The following is a 12447-nucleotide window of genomic DNA, read 5'->3' as shown; positions in this document are numbered from 1 at the left end:
GTAACAACTTAGAAGGTTTAATAACGGTTAAAAACACTTAGTTTCGATGAGTAAAAAGGACATCAATATAAAAATGCGCATGGCAGTGCTGCCTGCAGATGATGCAAACTATTGCGAAACACGTCAGGACTCTACTGCTGCCATGCGCATTTTTATATTGATGTCCTTTTTACTCATCGAAACTAAGTGTTTTTAACCATTATTAAACCTTCTAAGTTGTTACGGTATCACTCTATATGTGCCTCTCGTTTTCCTTCATGCACTCTGGGTATGGTCTGATCCTCTGAGAGTTACCTCCAAGTTGCTGATACTTCCCCCTGTCCTGGTTCAAGTGATGTCTTCAGGATATCCTGCCGATTGTATATCCAGTTCCTGTTGATGCGTCTTCCGCCAATTCACATTCAGCTTTTATTGACCCTTTGAGCGTACGCTTATTTGGGTTAAATACATCTGGTAAGCCTCCCCTTTTGGTGGTGGTTTTCACACGATTAATTTACCGTGAATCACCGTGGTGTTTGGAATCATTTACTGCACATGGTTTATTCATCTATCAACATTTACACAATCGCATGGACTTGCATCTGATTACACTGCCACTCAGTGTTGATATAGACTTTCAGTGTTTTATTTTTTAATTTATATTTTAGCGCTACAATTTTTTGTATATCGCATGTTTACCAGCCTTGTCATCTTGGCACTGTAAACTGTTGGGTTTAAAGGCTTTGTATGCATGTTTGTTACACCCATATGTAAGGTGTGACGTGACACAGTCACATTCCCCAATCTCCACTTTCAAATTGCTCCCCACTTACCTAAATCGTAAGATTGTTGTTCCTGCATCCTTGTGTTTTACCTTTTTAAATGGTTGTGGTCCCCCCCCCCCCCCCCCCCCCACACACACACACACACACATCCATTCATAGGATTTGTGAATGGAAAGCCACTGTGGCAGACTGATTCATGGATTTCAAAGTACTGTTCTGGTTCCGATGCTCTACATGCTCCAATGCAAAGGTTTTTGTAATTATGCAGGTTCATTTATAAAATGTTTGCAAATGGAGGTAGACTACACTTTAATTTCTTGCTCTCCTACACTTTTACCAAAAAATAATCATTACAGATCTCACCAATTTACTGTTTGCATATTCATTTAGAAGTGCTTATTGCAAGGCATAGTATTGCATTTAACCCCTGCTGTTCCAAAAAGTCTGCTGTTTACTCTCAAAACGTATTTTCTCTTCAGACATAAAGTTAAGTGAAGCATCAGGAGGAGAAATGACAAATGGTGAGCATAGCGACTATGAAGAAGAAAGTTATGACGAGGATCAAGAAGATAATTTGATCAATGATGTGCCTGTTGATGAAAACCTTTTTACTGGAGAAGATTTGGATGAACTTGAGGAACAGCTAAACACACTCGAGGAATGAATCTCACAGTTCACATTTTACATCACTAGTGAGATATTCAGACTGCCAAGCTCTTCAAATTTTTTATTATTTTAAACAACAAAGTTTAATTGTTCCCTTACTGCTTCTGAAGTGCACATCAAGAAGAAAAATAAACAAATAAAAATCTTATGGTGTTGTCCTGAGATTAGCAGACTGATGAAACTCTCTAAAGGAATGACAAAGTTCTCTTTGGGTGTAGTGGTATGTGATGTCTTTTACTATAACGCAAATTTCTGTGTTGATTTGTAATGATTTAGTAAATGCATCCAGCAAGAACCTATTGCCTGTTGAGATTTTGAATGGCTAGAAATGCTCTTGATTTTTACTGTTGCAGTACAAATGTGCACACAGGCTTGTTGTGGCCATACACTAACTGTCCTAACCTGTGATAACTCCTCAATAGGGATCACCTGGCAGAACAGGGTTTTTAAAATAAAATAAAAAATGTCTTAAAACTTGTTATTGCCTAGGTGGATGGAGAGAAAGTCTGCTACCTTTGTGCTCTTGCATTCTATGGTGAAGTGGTAAAACGAAATAAAAGCACACATAAATATTTAACTTTTTACAGGTCTGGCAGGCTTGTACTCTTGCCAACATTCTCACCAACCAGAACCAGGAGATTCCACAAGGCATGCGACTTAGAGTAATAGTTGTGCCTACAAGAGCTCTGCATTGATGATGATGAAAATGTCAGACACTCTGTTCACTGTAACATCTGCTGATATCCCTGGCCCAGGGTGTGGCTGCCATGCCATCAGGGTTAAATGACAATTTCTTTGAAATCTTTATACGTAATCTAAAATGTTAAATGTATGCTTGTCTTAATACGCTTGCTCTCAGTTGTTTAAAGACAGTGTGACCTGATTCCAGACTGTCCATTATAATTTCTAGTTATTTTCTCAATTGACACCCTTAACCTGAAAGATTATTATGTCTACCTAGTAGTAGAGGGAATCCTCCATATCATGCCACATCAGTTGTCCTATTGGGATATGTGGTGGAGAGTGTTGCTCCTGTCTCAACTCCACATTTTTGCATTGATGCATGTTACAAATGTATTTAGGGTAATATGGTGGAAATGGGACAACCAATTCCCCAAGCCATGACCATGTGTGGGTGGTTCTTCTCCCCAACAGCATCTGTTATATTTAGAATCTGCTCTGCTGTGCAGGGCTCTAAACAACAATGTCATTTATTCAGAGATTTGTAAATGAAGGAACTGTAAGTATCTTTGCCACTGCAGCAGACGGGCTTCTAGTTCTCAATAGAACACAAATGTGGCAATTTCTGTACTCTTAGGGTCCGCACGTCTGAAAGGACCCCATGTCCGCTTTTTCATCTATCCGTTTGCGGATGAAAAAGGGACATACATTGGTCCCTATGTGATTGCGGGTGTCAGCGGATAAACATCCGCTGACACCCGTAATCACCCGCCTCCGCATAGATCCGATTTTTTTTTTTTTTTTTTTTTTTTTTTCCTTCTGTCTGCGGATCGGATGAACACGGACATACTGTCCGTGTTCATCCCCCCCCCCCCCCCCCATAGGGGAGAGCAGAGAAAAGACAAGGCTCAGCGGGGATATACGGAGCGATCCCCGCTGAGCTTACGCACACACAGAGGTGGATCATTACTTATCTGCCCCATGTGAAAGGGCCCTTAGGCCTTGCAGTCTTCAGTGTGAAAGCCCGAAGGGGTGCGCTAGCAGGACTGCTTCAAAAGTCCTGCTAGCCGCCTCTGAATTGACCCTTTTTTTTGTCCGCTAGCGGGGGTTAAAACTGCACCACTAGCGGCCGAATATCGCGGTAAATACGGCCGTAAAAATTGCGCCACTATACCGCACCTCCCCCACGTGAAAGGGGCCTTAGTCCATGACTGCCTCCAACTGAAAGTCTGTACAGACGTAGAGCTGGAGCAAGAGTCTGCAGCCCAGAGTTGCAACAGCAATCCATTGATCGTGGGTGCAATGCTTTTGCAGGCTCCTATGCAAAAAAATGCATTAATTTTTTTTTTTTCTGTAACAGGTGGTTTTGGCCTTCAATGCAGGATTACATGGCATTTGGGGTATTCTGGATTGTTGAAGTTTTTAGTACTAATGGCAAAACACATATATGAGCATTGCTCCAGGAAAATGTTGTAGGGAAGTTGTCTGACGCTGACATGCAAGGATGGAGGAGGACCTGCTTTGAGGTTCCGGCAACCAATGCTGGAAAATACCTGTACAGTCCTAAAATTGAGCTTTTGTATTCATTACGAGTAAAATAAGGCAGTTTATCAAAACTAGAGCAGCTTTGCATGGCAACCATTCAGATTTTTTGTTTTTTTAAATGTTCGAAGTTTAACTGAGCAAGCTGAAGATAGGCATGGGCCTCCATGCACAGCTGCTCCAGATTTGATAAATTCCCTAAACGATCTTTCAAACATATAAATAAACTTGTGCTTGTCCTATCCTGTGTCTGTTACAGAGCTACAAATTCACAAGCCAGTCCCTGTATGCAATGTCTGGGTTCTAATATATTAGAGCAACAGTGTGAGTTATAGAAGCATACTGTTCTTTACCTGAATATTAAAGATGCTTGGTTCAAGTATTTTTTGAAAAATCAAGAGATTGTATGATGATTGTGGCAGTGCAAATTAAATTTGGACTCTGTAAATCTTGCACTAAATCTGTTTTTTGTTTTCTAGAGTAAGCATGCTACTGTGTCGACTAAAGTATTTTTCCTCCTAACTAGAGTTAGTCCAGTAGATAAGTCGGGTTCTTTCTGGGCCTAAACAAGTCTCTTTACCTGGCCACCCACATATCCAACATTGGTCCAGAAAGCTTTATTTTGTTAATGTCAAACATGACATCCATTGTAGAGGTGGGAGTATGGTTGGTTGTTGTGGTATGTTTTTGTTTTCCCCCAAATGCCCATCATTTTTTTTTTTTAATCTTCTACCAAATTTGTCTTGCCTTTTTTTTTTTTTCATTTTCCAGCCATCAACACATTATCATAGAATACCAGTTTTTACTAAAGCTGCAGAGTGCAAAATCAGGCTCACTTGCATAGAAACCAATCAACAGCTTGTCCAATTATGCTTTGGCAATAAAACCTAGAAGCTGATTGGTTTCTATGCAGAAGTGAGCCTGATTTTGCACTATTCAGCTTTATTAAGTAAACCCTGTAAATGTCTAACTTGCTCTTCTCCCACATCCATGAAAGTTATGTGTAAGCCAAGGCCAAACAAAGCTTTACAACTTGAAGTGGAACTTTACCCATAACAACTGATAAAATATTCTTTAGCAAGACTCTCCAGTTTCTTGCTGAAGGCTGCCATTTTGCTGTAGTCCGGAGCAGAAGTAAATCTTTAGGCTGGAAGCAGATTGGCCTCCGAAGGTTCTGTGTGGTTTTTTTTGGCATGCTACCGAGAATAGAGAACTGAGGTTGTGCAGAGCATAATGGGACTTAATTTTTGTACTTTACAAAAAAGTTACACAAATCACTGATGTGCATCTGTAATCCAACCCCACCGCCCCCCCCCCCCCCCCCCCCCCCCCCCCCCCCCCCCCCTTCAGCACAATTAGCTGGAGGATCCTTTTTTTTTTTTTTTAAAGGATGATACTTGGTCCATTCTCCTGGCTTAGAAGTGTGTTCGTTTTCATTACATTACAGCTTTGGCTTTTTGAGTGTCTATTTTCTTAAAGCGGAGGTGGGCGGAAACTTCCCCCCGGCGCGTAAGGTGTGTCATGAGTTTCCGAAAGAATCCAAATTGCGAGTCAGCGTTATGCGGCGCCTGCGCACTGACGTTCGGCTTCTTTCGGAAACTTGTGACGCGCCTTATGTGTCGGGGGGAAGTTTTTGTCATCACGTCGATCGCTTGGCCTCTGCATAGGAATGCCCACTCCTGCGGGAGCCATTACCCGGAAAACGGGGGGGGAGGCTATACGACGGTATGTACAGCAAAAAAAAAAAAAAATCTGCATACTGTCAATGTTGGAAGTGAGCACAATGTAATGTTAGAAAAATGTTTTTAGGGTGAACCTCCGCTTTAAGTCACTTTTACGTAATACTTTTTCCTGTGTAAATGATTTGTCTGTGTGTGTGTGTGTGTGTGTGTGTGTGTGTGTGTATATATATATATATATATATATATATATATATATATATATATATATATATATATATATATATATATATATATATATATATATATATATATATATATATATATATATATATATACACACTATGATTTTCATACCCCCCTGCATTATGTCGGTAATTGGTTATCAATGTTGACTTGCTGTACTCCATGTTATGAAAAGTCAAATTTTTAGCAGCCTCCTACTTGTACATCTTTAATTGTACAGCACAGGACAAAAGCTCTGCAGTCAGACCATGGATTGATTATATGTGGCCTCCAAGTCATAGGACACTGGCAGAAGCTTTGCTGGGATTGCCCTCTAGTGAACCTTCATTTAACCCTACATTCCATAGGACTCAAGTGTGTTTTTATATATATATATATATATATATATATATATATATATATATATATATATATATATATATATATACCTCAAAATTTCCCTGCCCCACCCCTAAACACACCCTGAAATTACACTGTTAAATGTTTAAAGCAAAATTAAGTTCCAAAAATAAAGAACAACTTTAATAATATTAACATAAAGCATATCCTTGCCCATGAAATGCAGCCTCACGGTGCCCATGAACACAGCCTTACTGCCCGTTAATGCAGCCTCTCTGTGCCTGTCAACGCAACCCTTACTGTGCCTGTAGCCTCACTGTGCCCCATCAAAGCAGCTTGACTGTGACCAATTAATCCAGCTTTTCTGTGCCCCATCAATGCAGCTTTACTGTGCCTTAGCAATACAGACTCCTTTTCTTTGGGTATGGAGGGGGTGTGAGGTGGGTAGTTGTTACTTTTCTACACAGAGATTGCTCTAGTCTTAATGGATACTCCGGACTCTGCCCCCTTCTGTGTATACAGACTCATCTCTCTCTCTCTGTCTGCTGCATGGGTCTGTGTTCGGCGTGCGGTGTAACAAGGTCCCGCCCCCCTAGATGGCTCATTTCTTAGACGTAACACTGATACTATCGCACGAGCAGTCTAGGTGGGCGAGATCTTGTTACACCGAACACAGACCCGTGCAGCTGCCAGACAGCGGGGATCACAGCAGGACATGCCCGCTGTGTGTGTGTGTGTGTGAATAGACAAGCGAAGCGGTGGAGAGAGGGAGGGGAGCGCTGCAGCCTCAACTCTGCTAAAAGTGGTGCCTCTGTGTCCTCCGGCTGACAGTTTCCTTATAATTTTTTGGGCCTCTTTCCCTCCCAGGAGAAGTTTTCTACTCCAATATTTACTATATTTGCTAGCAGCCCCTGGATGTACATTCTGGGAACTGTATCTGGACCCCGCGTTAGAGGGGCTGGCCTGTAATGTTTGCTTTGTGCACTGGATCCTGTGTTCAGCATTCACCTTGGCATATGGTGCAAAAAAGGTAGGTCGCCACAGGGTTGCATTCCTTTCCTATGGCATTTAGACCCTGATGCCCCCTTCAGGTGTATGCCTACTGTCGTGGTTGACACCCTTTGGGAACCTTCAGTGTGGCTAAGGTAAGATGTGGTTACCCTGTGACTTAAATGTGGGGTGTTTTTTCACTTTCAGTTTGTCTTCAACTCGCCAGCAAATGTCAATGCACTGTTTTTAATTGGGCAGCTAATTGGCAAATTTGGTTTAATGTTGATTAATGTAAAGTTATGCACTTGGCAAAAAAATATTCATGTATCGTACATACTAGGGGGAGTACAAATGGAGGAATCATGGGTGGAGAAGGATCTGGGTAGATCATAAGCTTAATGGCAGCATGCAATACCAAGCGGCAGTTTCCAAAACGAGCAAAATCCTTTCTTGTATTCGTGTTTGTGAACTTTACATTAGGGCTGAAAAACCTAATCGATTATGAAATTAATTGATTACAATTTTCATAATCGATTAATCGGCCAGTAACATAATGGTGTTAAAAAAAAAAAAATTTGCCTTTTTATAGTACAAAAAAGCAAATCACTACTGTAAATATTACTTTCACTGTCCCACAGTAAAAAAAAAATTAACCCCTTACAGTAGCGATTATTTGCTCTTTTTTTTTTTTTTTTTTTTTTTTACCCCCATTATGTTACTAAACATCTCAGGCCTGGGTTCACACCTCTGTTTTTTGGTGCTTTTTGCAGAAACACACTACAGTTCATTTACATGTTTTCCTATGGGACACATTCACATAGCGTATTCGCGTATTTGGAAAGGGCAAGGACTTTTTAGCGCAAAACGGTGCTATTTTATACTTTAATGGAGAACCTTTTTTTTTTTTTTTTAAGGCTTTTATCCGATTTAATCGGCCAACTAATCGATTATGAAAATAATCTTTAGTTGCAGCCCTACTTTACATGATCCTCTTTATTCCCCTGTGGCCGTGCATTCTTAAAAATGCAGCTATATACCTTGTTTACTGATCGCAGATTAGCGATCACGGGACATGGCGCCTCTTTTCTCGTCAGATGCAGTGGGCGGGGGGGTGTATCCCCCACTGACATTCAGGAGGAGAGAGGTGGCCTTGTCTGCTGCAGCTTTCATGCGAGAGAAGAGAGACGGCATGTCACGTGATCGCCGATCTGCGCTTGGTAAACAAGTTTATATAGCTGCATTTTTAATAAGTTACAGGGGGACATTAGATTAATCAACAATTAAGAGGATAATGTAAATTTAACCCTAATTTAAGCAGCAGGACAGGAGGGGGCGGCGTGGACATGGAGCAGACAGAGATGGGGAAATGACACTGAGCAGGGTGGCGGATCACTGAGACACATATGCTGACTCTGGTGTCAGAGCGCAGTAGCCCTGATATATCTGATTCAGCACAGAGAGGGGAGGCTAAAAACAAGCAGGATCAGCCAGGTATTACAGGGGGCCAAATGACACAGGATAAGCACTGTGCTGTATAACTTGCTTTAACCACTTCAGCCCTGGACCATATTGCTGGTCAAAGACCAGAGCACTTTTTGCGATTCGACACTGCGTCGATTTAACTGACAATTGCGCGGTCGTGCAACATTTGTTTCGCAAACAAAATTGGCGTCATTTTTTTCCCACAAATAGAGCTTTCTTTTGGTGGTATTTGATCACCTCTGCGGTTTTTAGTTTTTGCGCTATAAACAAAAATAGAGCGACAATTTTGTTTTGTTTTTTATATTTTTAACTTTTTGCTATAATGAATATCCCCCAAAAATCTATAAAAAAAAACAATTTTTAAGTGGTCCATATAGTACACTTTGATGACCTTTAAAGTGAATAACTCTACACAGAGGACAAGTGGGCACCCTTTATGTCTGGAGGAAGAGATTTTGTCTTCAAATACGGAAAGGCTTCACCGTAAGAGCTGGGAAAATGTGGAATAGGCTCCCGCAAGAGCTGGCTCTGGCCAGCTCAGTAGATTGTTTAAAGAAAGGCCTGAAACACCAATGCGTTTTTTTTTTTTTTCCATGCTCTTTAAAGAAACGCAGGACTTTTTTTTTTTTATATATATATATATATATATATATATAACATGGGTTCCTATGGAACATGTTCACATCAATGCATCTTTGGAAAGAGTCAAGGACTTTTTGTTTTTAATGCAAAATGGTGCTTTTTTTTTTTTGGTTTAATAGACTACAATGGAGAAGCTACAGAAAAGTATGTAGTGTGTTTTTTTTGCTGTGATTTGCATTTGACCACTGGGCACTTAAACCCCTTTCCTAACCACACCAATTTTCAGATTTCGGTGCTCACATTTTGAATGACAATTACCGGTACTCATACAACACTGTACCCAAATGAATTTTTTTTCCTTTTTTTTTTCACACATAGAGATTTCTTTTGGTGGTATTTAATCACTGTTGGGTTTTTTATTTTTTTGCGCTATAAAAGAAAAAAAGACTGAAAATTCTGTAAAAAAAAATGATTTTTTCTGTTATAAAATTTAGCAAATTAGTAATTTTTCTCCGTAAATTTTGGCCAAAATGTATGCGGTTACACATATTAAAAATAAGTACAAATTGGTGTATATTTGTTTTTGTCTTTGTGAAAGTTAGAGTCCACAAGCTATGGTGCCAATATCTGAAAATTGATCACACCTGAAGTACTGACGGCCTATCATTTCTTGAGACCCTAACATGCCAGGAAAGTACAAATACCCCCCAAATGACCCCTTTTTTGGAAAGTCATTCCAAGGTATTTAGAAAGAGGCATGGTGAGTTTTTTGAAGTTGTAATTTTTTCCCATAATTCTTTGCAAAATCAATATATTTTTTTCACAAAATTGTCATATTAGCAGGTTATTTCTCACACACAGCATATGCATACCATAAATTACGCCCCAAAACACATTCTATTACTCCTGAGTATGGCGATACCACATGTGTGAGGCGGCCCAACATGCAGGGAGCGGCCCAACATGCAGGGAGCACTTTCAGGCGTTCTGGAGCACCCAAGCCAATTCTGACATTTTCTCTCCTACATGTAAAAATCATATTTTCTATAAAATTACATAGAACCCCAAAACATTATATATGCTTTTTTTTAGCAAAGACCCTAGAGAATACAACAGCGGTCGTTGCAGTATTTGCGCAGCAATTTTTCGAAAAAAAAAAATGTTTAATTCCTTTTTTTTTTTGGAAAACGGTTTTGTGCTTGTGTTTTTTTTTTTTTTTTCTAACAAAACAGTAAAGTTAGCCCGATGTTTTTGCATAATGTAAAAGATGATGTTATGCCACGTAAATAGAGATCCAACATGTCATCCTTTAAAATTGCACAGACTCGTGGAATGGCACCAATCTTCGCTACTTAAAAATCCCCATAGGCGACGCTTAAATTTTTTTTTTGTAATGTTTTGAGTTACAGAAGGAGGTCTAGGGCCAAAATTATTGCTCTCGCTCGAATGCTCGCAGCGATACCTCAGATGTGTGGTTTGTACAGAGTTTTCATATGTGGGCGGGACTTGCGTATGCGTTCGCTTCTGCGTGTGAGCACACAGGGACAGGGGCGCTTTAAAAAAAAAATTATTGTTCATTTTACTTTATTTTAGTTTGGCACTTTTTTCCAAAAAAATATTTATTTGATCACTTTTATTCCATCCCTTGTAATAGGAATATGGTGTTACAGGTCCTCTTTACAGTGAGATGTAGGGTCAATAAAACCCCACATCTCGCCTCTAGGCTGGGACGCCTGAAAAAAAAAAAAAGAAAAGATCCTGGCTTCGATCGTAGCGGTGAGTCGGTAGAAGCACCGGAAGGGGGGGGACGTCCTCTCGCATCCCTAAGAACGGTCAAGTGGTGGAACAGCCACTATGATCATTTCTTATGGTGTAGGGAATCGCCGGCTGAAAAGGCTGATATCTGAATGATGCCTGTAGCTGCAGGCATCATTCAGATATCCCCACACACAAAGTCAAGGACGTCATATGACGGCCGGTGGGCGGGAAGTGGTTATAACTTTTTTTTTTTTTTTTTGCAAAGTTGTCCATTTATACAATATTTCTAACACATAGCATTTACATACCAAAATGACACCCCAAAATAGATTCTCCTACTCCTCCTGAGTATGGCGATGCCATATGTGTGAGACTTCCACAGCCTGGCCACATACAGAGGCCGAGTAAGGCTGGGTTTGGCAAGCTGGATCTGACTGCAATTGTCAGAGCAGCGCTGTGGGCACTACAGATCCAGCCCACAGCGCTGCTGCCACCGATCCCTCTCCTCTCTCACTGTACCGATCGGCACACAGAGGGGAGAGAGGAACCGGTGTAATGACATGACGCCGGTTAGTTTACAAGTGATCGCTCCGTCATTTGACAGAGCGATCACGTGGTAAACGGCCGCTATCAGTGGCCATTTACTGTGATGCGCTGGGTCCTCTGGACCCCGGCGGTCATGGGACACTACCGGGGGCGCGATTCTGGGAGGATGTCAATGTGCGCCCTCCCAGAATTAACGAACCGACTTGTAGCTGTCATTTGGCTATAGGGCGGTTGGCAAACGGTTAAATCTGCTCAACAAATTTTCCCCAAATATTTATAGGTAAAGTTGATCCAGGCAATATCTGATCACCACTTGGGGGATCAATAAAGGGTTTTCTTCTCCACCGCCCTAATCCAACCACCCCCCTCTCCCAGAGCACATTGGTTAATTTTTTTTATTGATGTTTTCTTGCCTTCCTTTAGATTAACTGTGGGTATTGAATTGTGTATATGGAGGTTTTCCATTTTCTGTGTGTGTGTGTGTTTGTGTGTTTTTTTTCTCTCTCAGATGGTTGAACTGGACAGACTTGCGTGCGTGTGTGTTTTGTTTGTTTTTGTTTTTTTCCCCCAACAAGATTAACAATGATACTTAAAGGAGGTGAAAAACCTTCTGTGCTGCAGCATTTCTTACCTAAACTTGATTGTTCCAGTTATGAGCCCAGCTGCTGTCTCAGGTCCTCATTGGACAGATTGATGGCAGCGTGGAGACACTTGATAAGGGGAGGAGTCAAAAGCGCTTCCAGGGACCCCAGAAAAGGAGGATTGGGGTAGCTCTGTGCAAAACCCTTGCACAGAACAGGCAAGTATAACATGTTTGTTATTGTAAAAGTGTTTTTTTTTTTTTTTGTTTTTTTGTGTTTTTCTTGTCAAATTTGGTTTATTGAATTAAAAATAAAGACATATACAATTAGTAATAAATTATAACAATTGGTAACATTAGTTAAGTATATATTAAGAATATGGAATAAACGTATACTTAATGATTTGAGAACATGCATAACAACAGATTATCAAATAAAGATTGAGAAATTCAAATAAGAAAAACCATTGTATATTGTAATTCTATCGATACGTGATAATATTATTGCATCAATGCGGTTTAGATTTATATAAAATGACTATCAAAATAATTAATTGGAGATCCACTAGTTTAAGAATGAACTTAGAAATGT

At 40.4% G+C, this 12447-nt stretch overlaps 1 protein-coding gene across 1 annotated transcript in view; it reads left to right on the top strand.

Annotated features, from left to right (window-relative positions):
- The window catches only part of ZC3H15 (zinc finger CCCH-type containing 15), a 47468-nt gene extending 45739 nt beyond the window's left edge, over positions 1–1729 (top strand). The window contains exon 10 of the mRNA XM_040357063.1: positions 1244–1729. Coding sequence (XP_040212997.1) covers positions 1244–1428 — 185 coding nt within the window. The 3' untranslated portion in view covers positions 1429–1729. The remainder of the gene's footprint in view (positions 1–1243) is intronic.
- The last annotated feature ends 10718 nt before the right edge of the window (positions 1730–12447 follow it).

The sequence above is a fragment of the Rana temporaria genome, chromosome 6, assembly GCF_905171775.1.
Source record: "Rana temporaria chromosome 6, aRanTem1.1, whole genome shotgun sequence".
Taxonomy (NCBI): domain Eukaryota; kingdom Metazoa; phylum Chordata; class Amphibia; order Anura; family Ranidae; genus Rana; species Rana temporaria.
This window is presented reverse-complemented; position numbering and strand designations above follow the sequence as displayed.